The sequence below is a fragment of the Pinus tabuliformis genome, chromosome 2_2 (genome assembly GCF_031772625.1).
Source record: "Pinus tabuliformis cultivar Carrire ecotype Pingquan chromosome 2_2, CPIR1, whole genome shotgun sequence".
Classification (NCBI taxonomy): Eukaryota; Viridiplantae; Streptophyta; class Pinopsida; order Pinales; family Pinaceae; genus Pinus; species Pinus tabuliformis.
Window position 1 is genome coordinate 1,299,366,928 of NC_142300.1, and position 20,043 is coordinate 1,299,386,970.

The 20,043-nt window shown below is 36.9% G+C and overlaps 2 protein-coding genes across 2 annotated transcripts; one reads left to right on the top strand and one right to left on the bottom strand.

Annotated features, from left to right (window-relative positions):
- Positions 1-386: 386 nt before the first annotated feature.
- On the top strand, positions 387-1,085 carry LOC149198264 (uncharacterized). The gene has a single exon (XM_089408980.1). The coding sequence runs from the start codon at positions 387-389 to the stop codon at positions 1,083-1,085; it is 699 nt and encodes a 232-aa protein (XP_089265106.1).
- A 12,309-nt stretch (positions 1,086-13,394) lies between these two features.
- On the bottom strand, positions 13,395-19,652 carry LOC149198265 (uncharacterized). The gene is made up of 2 exons (XM_089406153.1): positions 19,132-19,652; positions 13,395-18,930 (listed from the first exon to the last, which is right to left on the bottom strand). The coding sequence occupies exons 1-2, from the start codon at positions 19,271-19,273 to the stop codon at positions 16,475-16,477; spliced, it is 2,598 nt and encodes an 865-aa protein (XP_089262279.1). The 5' UTR covers positions 19,274-19,652; the 3' UTR covers positions 13,395-16,474.
- Between the last annotated feature and the right edge of the window lie 391 nt (positions 19,653-20,043).

Consider the following 20,043-nt stretch of genomic DNA (forward strand, 5'->3'; position numbering starts at 1 on the left):
AAAAAAAGAAAATGAGACACAGAAGAGAAAGAGAACCAACACCCCGAAAAACAGGGATTACAGACAATAGGAGTGAGCAGCTCTGGCAAGGCTGGAAAAAAAAGAGGAAGGAAAACATTGGGTGAAGTGCTCCAAGAAGTGGGAGAAGAACTGGTCAGCTCTGGAAGAGTAATTCCCCTCTCGGAGGTATTCCTTTCCCCCACAAAATTGTTAAGATGATAATCACAACCTGGAACATAAGAGGCCTCAACAGTAGAGGCAAACAACGATATCTGAAGGAGAGACTGAAAAAAGAAAAGCCAAGTATTATGATCTTACAGGAAACAAAAATTAGTACAGAGAAAATGCAGGAAATTCTGAATAGAAATAAAATTAGATATGAAATAATGGGACAGGATGCCACTGGATGTGCAGGGGGACTAGTCATTTTATGGAACCCAGAAGAAGTTATGTTCAGTAACTCGATGAGCTTCCACCGAATTCTAACAGGTAAAGCAAGTATTCTAGGAACGAAAGAGGAGGTCTTTATATCAGGGGTATATGGACCTCACGTCCCAAACGAAAAGGAAAAATTTCTTCAAAATTTAAAGGCACTTCGAGGACTAATCCCAGGCAAACAATGGATCATAGGAGGAGATTTCAACCTAATCAAAGAGTTAGGGGAAAAACGAGGAGGAGTCAGAAGAATGGACAAGGAGGGAGAGCAATTTAGAGACATGATAAGAGAACAAAAGTTGATTGACATACCAACAAATAATGGAATGCACACTTGGAATAACAGAAGAGGCGGAGAGAACCAAATAGCATCCCGCCTTGATAGATTCTTAATCTCAGAACAAGTTATGATGAAGGATGTTTTTATTGAAGCAACCATTCTCCCAGTAGCAGGTTCGGATCACTGGCCGATCAAACTAGAAATCGATATGAAACAGAGACCAAATAAAAAGCCTTTCAGATTCGAGGCCTTTTGGCTAAGACGTGAAGATCTAATAGAAAAATTAGAGGGTTGGTGGAAGGACAACATGGTACAAGGAAAGAACAAGACTCATACTTTTCAACTAAAGCTGAAGGAAATAAAGACTTAGCTAAAGAAATGGAACAAAGAAGAATTTGGCAACATTATGGAAGAGAAAACCAAGCTAGAACAAAAAATGGCAGAATTGCAACAACTAGATATAATAGACGGCATACAAGGGGAAAGATCAAAAGAAGAAGGTAGAATATTATCCCAGTTAGAGGAAAGAAGAAAACAAGAAGAAATTCTCTGGAAACAAAAATCAAGAGTCCAATGGCTCAGGGAGGGAGAAAGGAACACTAAATTCTTCCATAGGGCAATGGTCCATCACAGACAGCGGAATAGAATCTTCTCTTTAAGAAATCAGGAAGGAGAAAGAATCGTCCAACATGAAGATATTGAAAAAGAATTGTTAAAGCATTTTAAGACAATTTTGAAAGAACCACAAGCAGACAGAGCAGAAGCAATATCCAAGATAAGAAGGGAAATACCGACTATGGTGACCAGAGACCAAAACCTGGCCCTAATGAGAAGAATAACAAAGGCAGAAGTGGAAGACATAGTCAAAAATATGAAAAAGAACAAAGCCCCAGGCCCGGATGGATTCACAGTGGAGTTTTTTCATGCTGGATGGCATTTCTTAGCTGAAGAAGTGGTGGAAGTGGTTGAGGAAGCCAGAATAAATCAGAAAATCTGGCCAGGGGTCAACGCAACCCTACTGACCCTCATCCCTAAAACTCACCAGACAGAGCAGGCAGAAGGCTTCCGCCCTATAGCACTATGCAATGTCATATACAAAATTATTTCCTCAGTTGTTGCACAGAGGTTGAAATCGATACTGCCGAGTATCATCTCACCAGAGCAAACTGGTTTTGTGGAAGGGAGGCAGATCTTAGATGGACTAGTTGTTGCTCAGGAAGTGATTCACACTATGAAGACGAAAAAAGAGAGAGGAATGCTCATCAAACTCGACCTCTCCAAAGCTTATGACAGGCTTAGTTGGAAGTATCTAGAAACGATACTCAAAGCTTTTGGTTTCAGTGACAGATGGGTTAATTGGGTCATGAGTATGGTTTCCTCGCCAAATTTCTCCATCCTCCTGAACGGGACGCCAACACCCACTTTTAATGCCTCAAGAGGTCTTCGACAAGGGGATCCCCTATCCCCCTTCCTCTTTATAATAGCGGCCGAAGGATTAGGTCGACTCTTCAAAAAGGAACTAGAAGATGGGAAAATTCAAGGCCTTAAATTATGGGGAAATCAAACAACTGTAACACATCAACAATTCGTTGACGATATAATGATCTACTGCAGAGCAACGTGGAGAGAGGTGAAAAGGATCAAAAAAATTCTTGAAACATTTATGGAGGGAACAGGGATGGAAATCAACAAAGAAAAATCTAGAACTTTCTTTTTCAACACAGTGGAGCCGATTAAAAATCACCTAACTCATGTTTTAGGTTACAGGAAAGGAGACCTCCCTACCAAATATTTAGGAACAATGTTAGATGCATCCTCAAGAAAACTTGGGAATTGGAATCATATATTGGAGAAGATATCAAAAAGACTGGACAACTGGACCTTTCGAACTCTAAATCTGGCTGCACGGGTAGTGCTTCTGAAAGCCACCATCCAGGCAATCCCTATTTACTCTTTATCAGTAATGGCAGCCCCGAAGGGAACTTGTAACAAATTGGTTGAGATATACAGAAAATTCTTATGGGGTGGTCCGAAGCAGCAGAGAAAATGGGCCCTTTGCTCATGGAGCAGCCTTACCCAACCAAAGGAGAAAGGAGGCCTTGATCTCAGGGACCCTTGGATCTTAAATCAGGTGCTTGCGGCCAAGCTAAGATGGAGGTGGATACAGGGGGGGGCAGACCTCTGGAAAGAAATCTGGTCTTCCAAATATAATATGCCTCGCACTCCAGAAGGAATCCTTAGAAAGCAAGAGATGCCCCGAGGCTCGGATATCTGGAATTTAACCATTCAAAACAGGGATTTAATTGATCAGTATATATTCTGGGAAATCAGAGGGGGACAGGTAGCGAAATTCTGGAAAGAAGCCTGGCAGCAGCGAGAAAAGCTCATAAACAATCAAAATCTGAGAGGCCTACATAGAGAAGGAGATGCAAGTAACCTCACTACAGTGACTGATTACTGGGATGAAGAACAAGGAGACGGGGAATGGAGAAGATGGAAACCGATGGAGGTTTGGGCAGAGAACTCCACAGAAGAACAAAGATCCAGCTTTATAAAAGAAATGGATTCGAGACGGATAAAGAGGAGAGAAGGCAGAGACATCCTCCGCTAGGGCAAAGAAACAAAAGGAACATTTAATATAAAAGAAGCCTATAAAATACAAACGCGGGTGGAGCAAGAGGAGGAAGACCTACAATGGAAAAAGCTATGGAAAACAAAATGGTGGCCTAAAATAAAAATGTTTGCTTGGTTGATAGGGAGAAAACGGATATTAACCTGGGACAGAATTCAAAAACGAGGTTTCTCCGGACCCTCAAGATGCTGTCTCTGTAATGAAGGAGAGGAAGATCAAGAACACCTCCTCATAAGATGCCAGATTGCCCAATTCCAGTGGGAAAACACAAGAAAGTTGTTCTCGTCTGCAGAAAGGAATCAACGAGATATCATCCAAACCCTGATCGAACGAGGAGAAGGCAAATTTAACAGCAAAATCGTAGGACGGGCTTGGAGCCTTGTGGCAGGGTTTAATGTCTGGAACCTGTGGAAGGAGAGAAACAGTCGTATCTTCAAGGGCAAAGCCTCTAACCCTGAGGATATCTGGGAGATGACCGTAAAGCAAGTCAGGGAATCAATCTTAGCAGAACACTGGAATGAGGAAGATTGGAAAACATCTGAATCAGAGATGACAGTTTTAAAGAAACTGAACTTAGAGCAAGGGATGACCTATCAGCAAACTAAGCAATCACAACAACATATGACGACTCAGAGCCCAGTTAAGTTCCAAAAACCTGCGGAGGGATTTATAAAACTAAATTTCGACGGGGCCGCTAAGGGAAACCCAGGACCAGCGGGGTATGGCGGCATTTTTCGAAATGGACAGGGAGTAGCAGAATGGATATACGCGGACTATGGGGGTACAATGACCAACAACGAGGCAGAGTTCATGGCAGCTTACCAAGGGATAAAAACTGCCAGAAGACTTGGTTACAGTAAGCTAGAAATTGAAGGGGACTCCACCCTAGTTGTAGATACGTTAAAAAAACTAATTCAAGGGAAGAAGTGGGACAAGGTCGCCACAAGCTGGAGAAGTGCAAGTATAATACAAGATATTGCTGAACTACTAAAAGAAATTGACTACAAAATAGTTTCGCATATCAGAAGGGAAGGAAATCAACCTGCAGACTGCCTTGCGAACTGGGGGTGTAAAGACACCACAGAACGCATTGATGACAGCTGGCAAACTCAGGCGGAGCTGGCGAGATGGGACGGTCTTAGGCAACTGATTGTTAATGACAATCATCATGATGAACAGAGGTAATTACATTCTCGCGTGGAGAAGCAACAGGCGAGATAGGCTCGCAACGACGGCAAGTAAGAAAGGTCAGGAGACAGGTGATCGTAGTACCATGACAGGAGTAATTATTGTCTTGAAGGTATGGCAAGGACGAGGCCCAAAGCAAAAATTGATTTCACAATCAATTCGTAATAGGGGGAGGCGACGTGACAAGAGAGGTGGACAGGTAACCCGATATCAAACAACAGGAGACGAGAGGGATAAAAGTCGAGGCGGAAGAGGAATAACCAGCAGTAGAAAAGACGAGCGGGCAGAGCCAGTTTGGCAAAGTATCAGGAGTCAGAGAGTTAAAAGTGCAAACATGAACGAGAGTCAGGGCAACTCTGGCTTTCAGGGGAAAGGTACAGCACAAGAGAGCATTGGGGCTCAAGGCAGAGTAGAAATTGTAGTTGAGAGTTCTGAGGAAATGGATTACAGTCAGGCAAAGGGAAACAGAGGGAAGCGCAGCGAAAAAGGACAGAGCAGCGTTCACCCTCAGCATGAAAGGGAGAATGTAATTCAGAATAGGAGGAAGAAGAGGGGCAGAGGAAGACCCAGAAAATCGGCCGGCATGGGGGAAGGAACTAGCAGGCAGGCAAGAAAGAGATGCAGACAACGCACCATCGACACGGCTTTAAATGAAGCAGAGCAAGCTTATAATTACGACTCTCATCCGCACTTTCAAAATATAGTAGAGGCTATGGAAGATCAGGTTCGCGAGGAGCCGTCTGATCCAGAAATGAATGAATGGTCGGTTCAACTTCCTGACCCGGGGAACACACGAGGGAGGCTCACCTTGTACCGCCGGGCTCTCCATACGTATTGGGTGCTGAAACATCTCCTGGCCAAGGCGATGGAGCAGGTGGCGGCAGAAATGGTCGAGATGGGTCAGGAAACGGCTGCGGCGAAACAGGGGACAGCCAAGTTAGAAGATCTGGTCAAACAACAGAACATTCAGCTCAAGGAAATTAAGGACATGCTGGAAGCGATGCAGACCAGCAAAGCAGACCAAGATGGTAAAGCACATGCAGAAATATAAAGGTCCAGGTTCCTTTGTCCTCGCTGTTTTGCCTTTTAGTTTTTGAAAAATTTAGTGTAATGGACCCTAGGAATCATTACTCTCGGCTGTTAATCTTTAGTACTGATGGGTTGTTAGATGGGTGGAACAATTTAGGTAGTATCAAACTGTGGAAGCATGTCAGTAAAATCCATTCTGTATGTTATGATTTTGAACTCGTGGATCACAGGAGACAACAGATCTGGTTTCCCTACGGGGCAGGTTGAGACTCCTGAGTTTTGTACTAGTACTTCTTGGATGTAAATAATAAGAACTACCGCAGCTTACAAAAAAAAACTAGAGACAGGAAAAATTGCAAATTAACATTGTCTTAGAGTGAGTACATACAAAAGGTGTTGAAAATATTTAATATGCACAATGCAAAACCAGTTAGTACACCTTTTTCTAGCCATTTCAAAATTAGTAAGGAAATGTGCCCAAAGGCCCAAGAAGACATGGATTATATGTCTAAAGTTCCATATGCATCAGCAGTTGTAAGCTTAATGTATGCAATGGTCTACATAAGGCCTGATATTGCACATGTAGTGGGAGTTGTAAGCAGGTACATGAACAATCTAGGAAAGGAACATTGGATGGTAGTAAAATGGATTCTCAGATATTTGAAAGGTACCACAAATCAAGCATTATGCTTTGGTGGTTCAAACATTTATCTACAGGGATATGTTGATGCAGACATGGCAAGTGACAGAGATAACACGAGGAGCACTATAGGATATGTATTTATTGTAGGTGGAACAGTTGTCAGTTGGGTTTCAAAAATCCAAAGTGTTGTTGCACTTTCAACAATAGAAGCAGAGTATGTTGCTGCTACAGAGGCTAGTAAAGAAATGATTTGGTTACAAAGGTTTATGGGTAAATTGGGTAAGGAGCATGATATGGGCACATTATACAGTGATAGCCAAAGTGCCATTCATCTTGCAAAGAACTCAGCAATTCATTCCAGGACAAAACACATACAGCTCAAGTACCATTTCATACGATTAGTGTTGGAAGATGGAGAGTTGAAGCTGGAAAAGATACACACTAGCCAGAATCCTACAGATATGCTAACAAAAGTTGTAACCAAGGAGAAACTAAGAATATGCTCAGCTTCAATTGGTCTTCAAGGATGACGATGAAGATGAGAAACAGCCAAGTCCAAAGAGGAGTCATTGTCCAGCAAATGAAGCAACGGTGTAGTTGCTACAATCATTCTCCAAGTGGGAGATTGTTGAGTATGGAGCATGATTGTTTAGAGGTCTTTGTTTCAGCTGGATGTATACCCGAGGAATTTTGGCTTCGGGGGGGAAAATCCCCCCTGGTTGGGGGGTCCGAGGACCAACGGTTCCCCCAGTGCGGGTTTCGGGGGTAGCGCCCCTGAATCTAAAAACAGATCTAAAATTTCCTTGTAAAAGTATAGTAATTTCTAGTCAATCTGGGTCGTTCATTAGGCGGATGATCTGACAGTAGAACTTATGTTTAGTTTAGGGTTTTTTGCCCTAGAAGACAACCCTTCTCTTTGTATGATGGCATTGTATTTGAGGCTGTGTAATAGATGTGTATTCTCTGAGCGAGAAACAGAGAGGTGAGACTGTGAGAGAAAACAAAGGATATTACAGTGGATCTATTGTAGGTTGTGTCTCTTCATTTTGCTAGATAATAGAAAGGAAGGACTGGCTATTCGGGGTGGACGTAGCCCAAACTGGGTGACCCATGTATATCTGTGTCTCTCTTGTTTTATGTGTTTTCTGTGTTTATATTTCTACAATATTTTATGTGTTCCATTGCTCTGTAATATATAATTTTCTAACACTAGCACTTCATAGATTTCTAGTTTAGATGGGTTTGTTAAGGCTTAATAGATAGTACCTTATAACTTATGTACAATTAAACGTCTAATTAATATGGGTCTCTGATATAATAAGGCGTCATAATAATCTACCTCCTAATCTAAAGCACTGCATTTCTTTGAGTAGCTCAACTAACATAAAATAAAAAAGATAAAAACAATAGAATTCACAAGTTTAGAGAGAAGATTTGAACCTATGTGAAAACAAAATGCATCTCTAAACTAGATTTCTTCTTCCATTATCCAAACTAAGTCCTTGACCATTGTGCCACATTCAACTATGTTGATTAGTTAATCTAAAATGGAACTATCATATATTTGAACCTTGATGATCACTAAATGTGAACTTAAATCATTAAGCAACAAGTAGATTGGTCTTTATTAAATATAGTATTGTAAATTTCACAATCATGTAGATTTAATGATTGTTTTAATTAAAGTGGAAATTTCTAAAAATAGATCCAATATCAAGAAACAATATTTTTAACCCATTTGAAAAATAATTCCTATTAGTGAAATGCACCTGATCCAAAAAGAAATCTCCTCAAAGGTCTAATGTGATAGCTAAAATTAGCCCATGAGTTAAAATTTCCAAATACTTGCAATATACAAGTATCCATTATCTTGTAAATAATATTATATAAATTGTATGAGTAAAATTTATATGGTATTACAAATGAGGGCTCTTTTACAAATACTGGGTCAGAGTGCCCTTTAACTTAAATTTGAGTATTTTAGTTAGGACAAGTCCTTTCATATGTCTCATCATTAATTATAAGTTATTAGTTAGTGCGTTTATATTATTTGTATTATTTTATATTTTTGTTCATAACCATACTTCCCCTTTAGAAATGCTTTTCCTTTAAAGTATACTTATGGAAAGGATTGACATCTTTTTCACTAGCTTGTAATATTTTTGCATCACTCTTTATTTTTGGCATTTTCATCCTTCATGATACAATATGGTATATATTTCTAAGCACTAAGAATTCCTTTTTAACTATAACAATATCTAACCATCCTACTCCGATCCTCTATGGAATGTTGTGCTTACATGATTTGAAAGATGAATTATCAATATGAATCTTAATTATACTATTACCAATATTCCTCAGTAGATAGGTCAATATTTCTTTTATGGAATGATACATATACACTTATTGTTTAAGATATTTTCTTTTATTACTTAGATGCCAATAAGGACTTCTTGTAATATGATTTCCCTTATCATGGTTATAATTTTTTTTGGATTACTTAAGGTGTGTGTTTTCCTTCATGTACTAATTTTGCTTGCTTTATTGATGGATATTTAGTTTGAATTCTCATCATTTCTAAAACAGCATCTGATTATGTTTTGACTTCAATTGGATTTGTATCTTTCTGAGCACTGAGATCAATGGGATATTTATTTTTTCTCTTCTCGAGAATTAGGACTTTCTAATCCTAAATTTTGATACTTTCATATAGGTAAGTTGTCATATTCTATTTTGCAAATGATTGCTCAAAATTATCAAGTTTCTTAATTACATAAGAATATTTTAGTTATGGTTCCTCAGACATGAAATTTATTGATCTTCTCGTTGATAGATGTTATCCTTAATCTTTTGATACTCAAGTTTCTCATTTTTTAATGTTCTAATTTATTGAAGCAAATTCTGATTAAGTCTCTTCAAAAAAGAATTTCCTTCAATTTTTTTATAGGTCTTCATTGAGTTTCTTCTTGATGCATTCCTTTTCTCTTTCTAATTTTTGTTTCATACACTTGTACAAGTAATTTTTTATTGTGATATTTTAACTGAGAATGTCCAACGTTTTTATTTGCGATAACCACATTGAATTTTCTTTACATCTTTGATATTGGATTTTTAATTTATTGAATGTTCACGTTTTAGGTTTTTTGGTGAAGGTGCTATCAAATTTAATATCATTGTAATTTCCCAAAAGGTCAGTTTCCTCTTCTTATAGGGAAAAGTGAAAAAAAAAAAAACTTTAACATAAATAAACCCAATGTTCCAGAACCATGGTAAACTGAGAATTATGTTGATCAACCTATTTATAAAAAATTGCAACATTGAATTGAGATAAATATCCATAAGCATTAGTTGTTCCTTGCAAATCCTTCATTTCATTTTGGTTTTTGCAAAAATTATCTTATTTTTCAATTATATTTGGCTCTGGAATTAATAATTAATTTTCCAAACCAATATTAATGTGATTTCCCTTATGGTTCATGCTGGTAATGATGTTAATCTATTTTTATTCAATATTTATTTTAAATGTAAGTAACCCAGAACATGCAATTGAGCAAACTTTATAAGATAGTCTTCTTTCTTTTATTTTCAAAAAAAAAAAATCAATAATTATAACAAGCTACAATACTAGTGTCTTTTCTCTTCTATAAAAAAATGTAATTCCACTACTATATACAATTTCCTTTTCACCACACACACACACATATGACACACCCTTCCACCCCCTTTGATATTTCTTGGGATGTGGAAGGTGTTACTTTAAACTAACCTCACTATTAAGACGGGGTTACAAAAATCATCTTTTTCCAATGTTTTAAAAATCCAAAATAGATATTACCATCATATTTAGCTCGTCGAGAGCCTTCTAATGGTATAAATTTTATTTCAATCTAAATCTGGATTGAAAGTTATGCTGATATAAAGCTCGAGTCCCTTAACCCTTTCCACATTAGCAAGGTTTTTCCACATGGTAACTTGAGTGGCTTATATGGCACTACTGCATCACTTTTCATCTAGCTTGGCACCCACTATGTTATCAAGCCATTGCACCCTCATGAAACTTTTCTAAGAATTTTCTAGTTCAAACATCCATAGTGTGATGGTTAATTTCACATTACTTGCAAGGGAATTCCTTCATTAGTTTGAACTCATTTTCTGAGGTGCTTCCACATCATCTTGGGCCCATAGTGCCATTGTGCCCCAGTGGAGTGAAGTTATACACTAGAATTTGAATAGTGTGATGGGAATTTTTGCATTAGATGATGGGCATAGTCTCATCATGTGCCTTCCATCAACCACACTCACGTTTGGGCAATTATCATTATCAAACGACCACGATGTGACAAAAATTTTATGTGAGGAAATAGGAAAATATTTTTATTGTGCCTTTTATCTACCACACCCACATTATAAAAGAAACGTTTCAAAACACCTACAAGGATTCAAGCTTCAAGTGATATGTCCCCTGGTCATGTAGAATCCATGTCAACAACATGTAGCATTCCCATGCCAAGTGGAATCAAAAACTTATACCATGTATTAGGTGGATTCAATCAAATGAACATTGAAAAGAACCTTTTCCAACTACCACCTGTTAGGTGGGTTCAGCCAAATCAAAATTCAAAACAACCCTCTCTAACTACCACATGTCATATTAACAGTGTGTCAGGTACATGTCCACATCCTCTAAATCCCAATATGGAAGCCGCATCTGACCTATGTGGCATCAACCACCTCAGCCTAGCCAAAAGAACCCACAAAACCTCACCTCTTCATGTAATTATGCATTTTTTTGTTATTTTCCCTTCTATTTACCATTCTTTGGGACATAGATATTGTTGTCTATTGAGCCCACTCTCATTATATTCCCATCCCTTGACTTCTATCATTAGTGCCCCGTATCCATAGCAACCCATACATATCACTTGGCAGGGATAGTGAAACATGGATTAGTGCTAATAAACCGTAATCCATTTAATTAAATCAAGATTACATTAATCCTTTGATATTCATCAAAACTTGAATTATTTCATAATTCCACCAAGGTTTATTTTCGCTGTATGCAAACGTGTTACTCCACAACACTCACACTTGGAAGTCTTATGGACTTCAAGGACTTTTCAAATCCTTCCTCAGTATCGAGAAATATTGAGAAACATGACCATAATAGGAGTGAAACCTTCATTCCAATGAAAACATTCCATAAATCTATCCATCTATATACTCATATACAACACCACCATTCAATATCATAAGGAATTTCCAAAACAAATACTATTAGATCTACTGAGTTACCATGCATTACACCAATCATAACCCTTTTTTTGGATGATAATCACAATCCTTAAACAAATAGGCAGCCATAATGTTCAAAACGTATCAGACAATGAGTCTCAAAATCCATAACAATCTAGTTAAGCACATAAAGCATCCATGAATGACTATGAATATAGCTTTTCATTTTATGAAAATATCAGTAAAAACAAAGGCCTCCAAACCCCTCATAATCATGAAGAAACCCACATACAACATCCCATCAATGACAACATGAATACCACATTTATCCATTATAGTGTATAACATGTTAGTTGAAGCATATTAAGCTAGCATGCATATTTATGTAAACAACTCATGATCATACAAATACCTTAGCAACCTTTCTGAGCTAGCTACTAAAAAAATGCATTAGTTCAAGTATACTTTTGAAACATTATGTATTTCCATATAGTTTAGTTTTTAAACTCTCTTCCTCCCCCACAAAAGATATAAAAAAATAGAGTAACACATTTTTAGTCTAATCTATTTTGTGTGAGATTTTGTTAAGTATTTAACATAATTAATTAATTTTTTACTCAAAATAAATCTATAAAAATAAAAAATAAAAAATAAAAACTATTATTTATATTTTTCATTATTTTTTAATTTAAATTTTAATATCGATATAAATATGATTTCATTATATATATATATATATATATATATATATATATATATATATATATATACTTCCTTCAAGGATTTTTATCACCTTTCAAAGTTAAGAAATAAGATTATAAAATAGATATATGTTTCTATCATAAATAGAAATAAACACAAGTTAGTATCATTGTATATAAAATGAATATCTAGAATTAGTTTTGTGTTTTTAACAAAGACCAAAAATTAACTTATACAAAATAGATAGATGAGAAGTTTAGTACACTTATATTTATATATAGCATTATGCACATAAAATAGTATAAATAGATTAAAAATAAATAAAAAGCAATATACATAGATTTATAATAATAATAAAGTATCACTTTATAAATGCTTTGTACATTTTAAATCATCATACAATTTTACACATGTTTATATATTTTAAATCATCATACAATTTTACACATGTTTATATTCATACTTAATATAGAGAGAATTTTTTTAATACCACATACTTTATTTTTGGTATAACGCATTAGAAGCTTTAAGCTTGTTATCACTCAGAATTTTCTCAAGGTTAAGGAAAGAAATTTCCGAGGTAACTACAAACCAATCTTTTAAGTATAGGTTCTAGCCAACCTACACTCAGAGAGGGCTCTCTCTTTATGATTTGGCTTTGTTTTGATAGGATATTAGGCTAGTTCTTAGTGCTCAAAGGCTTTGATTTTGATTGGGTGGTGGAATTAAGAAAACAGATGGGCAGAACAATTATTCAGGCCATTGGGCTATGGATTCAATCAAAGAGTGGCTTAACTGGATCTGATCAATCACTAAATTAAGAGTTCACAGGGCAGGCTAGCACATCTAAAAGCAAATCTGCAGGTTCAAATGGATGAGGTAGTTCTAACCAGGGCAAATGGCAACAAAGAATCCTTAAACGGGATTAAGATGAAGAAAAGAAGGATGATCAGTAGAAAAGGGAAATGAAAAATCATTTACTATGGACCAAAGGGGGGAAAACTACGTAAGTAAGGGAGCAATTAAGAATTCCCAGACCAAGATAGTTTAGTAGAAAACATGTAGAAGGTAAACAATTAAAACAGAGAGCATTTAAGCTAATTCTGAGATATCATTCCTTGTTTACTTTTCAGATTTCATAAGAGACACATGAATATTTATAACATGAATAGAAAAAAAATTTAAACATGAAGAGATGATACTTATTTGTTCCAACTGTGCACAAGAATCTAGTGAAATGTCCTTAGCTTTATTTCATGATCCAGCAAAACCAGTCCAGTATTGAATACAATAGCTCCTTGGCTCAATATAAAATGTCTATAGAAATGTCTTTCAATCCACCCAAAATACTTCAAATGAAGAATTATTTATACAAATTCTAAACTGAAATATCTTGAAAAAATATCAAGATTGGTTTTACAAATATCCCAAACTACTTTACATTAATAGAACTTAAATAAAGGACACTCAAAACTAATGAATCTACTTGGCACTGTTTTTATGGATTTTTGGTGACAAATAAGAGAAATTCGAATTTGATAGCAACTCTTAAGTGATAATGAGGCTTCCATGTAACTAACTGCCTCCTTCCTTTGCACATTCCGCCCCAGAAATTCCGAAAAATTAGGGTCCATTGATGCCTTTGTATATCTCAATCCGAGATAGATATGTAAAACATGAAATAGGTTATTGTATATAAGAATGTTTTTGAGATAAACCTCTCTCAGTTTTCCAAAATTCATCTCCCGATGTTCACAATATTCTCTGCAAAAAGATGTCAAAAACAAGACTTTTTACAGTCCAAAAACTAGGCTCTGAAGATACGCACTTATCTCCCTTTTGGTAATACTTGTGTAAAAACTAAGAACAAAAACCTTTTAGGAACAAAAACCTCCTCCAGTATCTCAAAATACATCTTGCATTGGTCACAATAGTTTCTGCAAAATTATGACTTAAATAGGAAATACTGAAGAATGTACCATTTCTTCTCTGATTTCATTTTTTAACCTTAAATTTCTTTTAACTGTTTTTCACTTTTACTTCGGATAAACTTCATTGTTGCTGGTGAAAGTGTTTTCATCTCTGTTTAACCCTTACTGCCTCCATGTTTACTTTTACTATTTATTATTACTGCTCTGTTTTTTCATCTATCTTCATTTTGACATGAATTTGTATGCTCTGTAACTATCTTCCTTGCTATTTATCTTCATTCTAGCTGATTTACTTGACTTGGTCTTCAATATGATACTCTTTAACCCTGATACACTTTGACTGTTCTTTACTGTGTCTTTTTACCTTCACTGTATATTTTAGGTTTTTACCGTCTATTTCAATAGTAAATCATTTAATTTCATGTTTCCTCTGCTTATCTTTTAACTGTATGTTTTATTTTCCATCTCTGTTTGAATAGATTTGATAAAAATCTCAGAGTAAACAGGTCTTATGACTAGTATTAAGACTATTTATCTAAGGCTACGGTCTTCTGATCGTCTGTAAAATAAAACAAACTATTATGAAAACGTTGGGTTGACAGAGAGGGTCATTAATGGGTCTATCGAGCTTTATAGGTGTATGGAGTGAGTCCAAAGTGATTTCAAGAGGTAAACCATGCTTGAATTGGTTAGTAGAGGCTTCAGGTGGAGCAGAAGGGTTTCATAAGTTTACACAGTAGAATGGGCAAAGGGCGAGAAAACCTAGGTTTTTGGGTTTTTAACTTTAACGGGCAAACTTTTAAAATATGGCGCAAACTGAACAGTAGACGGTTTGTCGCATAGCGGGCAGGCGGTAAGCGATTTTTTTCGCACAGAGTTTGGGTGCTTGGTGGTATTCGGGGGAGGCCGTCCGATGCCATTCATCGGGCGCCACGTAGCATTGGGGCCCAACAGGAAACCACCCATATCGAGCAGGTAAAGGTTGGTCTTCAGAGGCCTTGTGAAACCAACGAGGATCGTTAGATTTGATGGGAGAAGATCGGGCGGTGGTCAGTTCATGAAGATGCACGAACAGTAGTGGCGGGGCTCGGAGAGGGTTTAAAGCGACGTGTTTTAATTAATCACAGATTATGGTGGATCAAGGGCATCGGGGGTGATTTTATTAGCCGATGGTTTGACTTGTAATTAACCACCAATTGATTAATTATGTCGAGTTTTATTCATAAAGCTTATATTTCAAACTTTCGGGGTGGGGTATTAATATAAGGGTTTTATTGATATATATACAGGAAAACATTTTTTATAGGGATTTAGATAATAAAGTTAATAAATTAATATGAAATGGGTGGAAAGGATTTTTACCATAAGTTTAATGTATAACACATGATTGGCGCACTTTATTCATATACACAAAATACTTAGGGTAAGATGGTTTTTATGAGTTGTTTGAGTGGAAGGGGTTTATATGGGTGGATTCACTATTCCTAGGTAACAAGATGTTATCCTTATAAAAATGGGTTTATTAGGGGGAAATGACTTTTCTTTACAAAAAATGGTGTTTTTTCTTAGGAAAAGGGATTTGTTTGTGAAAATGAGTGATTTGAAGGGGGTGACTGTTTATGAGGGGATTTTTAGTACTTAAGACCTGTAAGTCATTGGGCCGAGGGTCCAGTCCCTCCAAAAGTCAGAGAAATGCTCTGAGCCCCTTTGACTTAAGATTTTAAGTACTTAAGAATTTTTCTTAGAAATTAGTTAAGTGGAAATGTAATGAGTGAGGGAAGTTAATCATTTGACTTTGTGAACTTGATGCATGCTTGATTTTCACCCATACTTAGAACTTTTGATAATGAAAGTGAATATTATGCTCTTATCTGACAATCATCACAATTCTACAACTATTCTTCTACTTACCCACCTACTCATCCTACCATTTTTACTTCTCTTTATTAGGGTGCACTTAAACTGGCAAACCCTTATCAAAACCTTTTCTTTTCTTTTATAATAGTAATCTATTTAAGTCTATCTTTATTACATCTAAGGGCTCAGATTAAACAATTGAGCTCCTTTTATTTACTCTACCTAATCTAATTATCTGCCAAGATTAAACAGTTTGGTCATATTTTATTTCTCTATCTATAAACATGAAAATGAAAAAATGAAATAGTCAAGTATAAACATTTTGACTATCATGGATTGTGGCAAAGATGACAAGCTGCACACAATTTTTTATTCTGCATCAAAAGTAAATAATAGTGGCATTTTGACTTGCACACTTTCATGGTCTTTTTTCTTGGGGTTCATATTTTTCATCCTTTTTTACCTTTTCTATTCTTTTTGTCCTTTGATTTTTATTTTAGGACATACTCTCTTTACATTTTCTAATTTTTTGAATATGGAAAATATTATGTAGGGAATCGATACACCCCAAAAAAGGGCTTTGGCATCGTTGGGAGTACCATCCACAATTTAGCTCTATCCCATAACAAAAAGATAGCAACCACTCCCCCAATTCCAATCCCTATTCCTATCCCTAATGCTATTAATGACATATGTTCATCTACACGACTTAGCCACCCCACTTTTACACTACTACTCTTAATAGCAATATCATCTTTTCTTGCTTGTCTTTCATTTGTATTACATGAATCTAAAGGACAACCAAATAAACACTTATTCTTTTGGAATGAAGGTACATTGAAAGTGGAAAATTGTGTCCCTGTTGGGATTGGCCCGCAAAGATTGTTTGATGAAACATCCAGAATAGCTAGCTCATGTAGAATGGAGAGCTCTTCAGGAATCGGTCCACTGAGATTATTATTTGACAGGTCCAATTGTTCCAAAGTGGATATCCTACTAAAAGATGTAGGTATTTTCCCTTCCAATTGATTATGAGATAAGTTCAACAGTCGCAAACAATTCATACTCCCTATGGTTGTAGGGATCTCTCCTGTGAGATTATTGCAAGATAAATCAAGTATAATGTTTCTACTTGATAGATCTGATAAAGTATACTCATACCTTTTCATGTTAATTTCTATATCTGCATGTATTTGACCATAACCCTCATTTGGTACATTTGCAAATCCAGAGAGCCTCTCAAGATGCTTTGGTATTCTTCCACTGAATCTGTTGTTGGATAAATCCAACTGTTTCAAATATGTGAGGTTTGTGATGTATTGAGGAATACAACCATGTAGATTATTATAGCCAAGGCTTAGAAAGTTCAAGTAATGGAAAAATGAAAAGTATTGAGGAATCTCCCCGGTGAATCCATTTTTGCTTAAATCCAATATTTGAAGTTGGGTATAATTTGCCAAAGATGGAGGAAATGTCCCAGAAAGGTTATTAGAATAAGCAGAGAAAACCCTCAGAGAAGTATAATTGCCAATGCCAATAGGAATTGATCCCTCCAGATTGTTTTCTGAGAGGTAAAGATGATCAAGATGACATAAATTGGCAAAATCCACAGGGATACTACCAATGAAGTGATTTTTAGAGAGAGATAGGTGGGTCAACTGAGTCAAAAGGGAAAGGGTTACAGGGATGTTACCGGTGAGTTTGTTTTGAGAAAGATCTAGAGAGGTCAACCGAGTCAAATTAGAAAGGGTCACAGGGATATTACCGGTGAACTTATTTTTAGAAAGATCTAAGGATGTCAGCTGAGTCAAATTGAAAAGGGTCACAGGGGTGCTACCTGTGAGTTTGTTTTGATAAAGATATAAGAAGGTTAACTGCTTCAAATTGGAAAAGGTCACAGGGATGCTACCAGTGAACTTGTTTTGAGAAAGATCTAGGTAGGTCAACCACTTCAAATGAGAAAGGGTCACAGGGATGTTACCGGTGAACTTGTTTTGGGAAAGATCTAGGGAGGTCAACTGAGTTAAATTGGAAAGGGTCACAGGGATGGTACCAGTGAGCTCGTTTTGAAAAATATCTAGGGAGGTCAACTGAGTCAAATTGGAAAGGACCACGTGGATGCTACCAGTGAGCTTATTTTGAGAAATATCTAGGGAGGTCAATCGAGACAAACTACCAAGGGCTATAGGAATGTTGCCAATGAAATTATTTTTAGAAAAATCTAGGTAGGTCAATTGAGACAAGTTGGCAAGTTCTATAGGAATGCTACCAGTGAATCCATTTCCAGAAATATCTAGATAAATCAATCGAGTCAAATCACCCCAAGTTATAGAAATGATATCATTAAAAATGTTTTGAGAAAGACTTAACTTATTTCCATGGAATTGTAGAAAAGTCAATCGAATCAGATTTTCAAAGGATATAAAAATATTGCTCATAAACTCATTGAAAGAAAATTGTATTTCAGTCAACTTGGTAAGATTGGAAATATCTAACTGACCACTATCAATAAACATGTTTTCAGAAACTATCAAATGGTTCAACTTGGTTAAATTAGCAATGACTTTAAATACTTGAGTAGTGAGGTTATTTGAGGAAAGATATAAGCTCGTCAAATTACTCAAATTGGCGATTTCATGGGGTATGTTGGTGAAAGTATTTCCGTATATCTTTAACTCGGTCAAGGAGGTCAAGTTCACAATGGCTTTAGGTATGGTTAAGCGAAGGCCAAGAGAAAGAGATTGGAGGGGGAGTTGGAATATTTCGAAAGGAATAGAACCTATCATATTCATATTGTCCCGAGAAAATGAGAGGTGTCTCAGCTGTGTCAAATTTCCCAACCGACGTGGTATACTACCCGTGAAATTGTTGAATTCTAGAGATAGGGACTCTAGTTTCTGCAACATGCCCAATTCTGCTGGTATAGAACCTGAGAGTCTATTGTCGCTCAAATCAAGTGCTCGCAACTCTGTAAGCTGGCCAAACTTGCCTGGAATTCTTCCTGTGGAATAATTATCAGAAAGAATGATTCAAGGAGTGCAACAAAAATAAATCAAAGAGTGAAATAAAGTTATCAGAAAGAATGATTCAAGGAGTGCAACAAAAATAAATCAAAGAGTGAAATAAAGTTATCAGAAAGAATGATTCAAGGAGTGCAACAAAAATAAATCAAAGAGTGAAATAAAGTTGTGGTAGAGGGTACCTTCCAAGAGCATAAACGAAAGGTCTACATGTTCTCCGAGCATAAACAAGAGGGTACATGTTCTCCGAGTTCTCCGCTGTCCAGTTGGAGAGGACACCAACTGGATCTGATACGATGAATTTTTTGAACGACAAAAGAGCATCGAGGTCGTTTTTATCCTGAGCCTGAGCCGCCATTGATGACACCATGAATTGATCACCTTCCTCCTCTATGCGTTCAGAATCAGAGTGACGTGGGAGAGAAGTGAGTCCACGTGGCATGTGGCCATATAACTCAGCTCCCTGATGGAGAGAAGTGAGTCCACGTGGCATGTGGCCATATAACTCAGCTCCCTGATGGCGAGGACGGTAATACAGATCTTGATGATGATCTGCGTATGCCCTACGCGGAGAAGGGGAATATGTCTTCCACGCCGAGTGATTGATAGACGTTGCTGCAGGCAGAGAGGCAGCCATGCAGAGAAACAGCAATAACATCACCAGAAGATCCATTTCTACCACTCACACTGCAAAATCCTTCAAATCCTCTGAGCTGTGTGTTCTTAGCTATCATTGCGTTCCATATATAAAGAACTCCTGGGTAGAATTCGACATCCTCCCTGAGTCAAGTCAATACGGACAGCTAATTAAAGTCAAATCAATAGAGACAGCTCAGGACTGTGAGGACATTAGTCTCTCTCAATACAGCTGCTTTTCATTATGAAGAAACTTGTTCGTGCCTTCTTTGCCCCTCTGCGCCGATCTATTTGATTAATTGGCCCTTATGCTCCACTCAAGTCCAAGTCAATACGCTAGAGACTAAATCCATATCTCTTTCTTTCATTTTCCGTGTTTAAATTTTTAGCGTGTATTGGACGATGGAATTTGTCTTTCTCCAATCTCGCGATTTTCTTGCTAAGCCGCACAAACATCC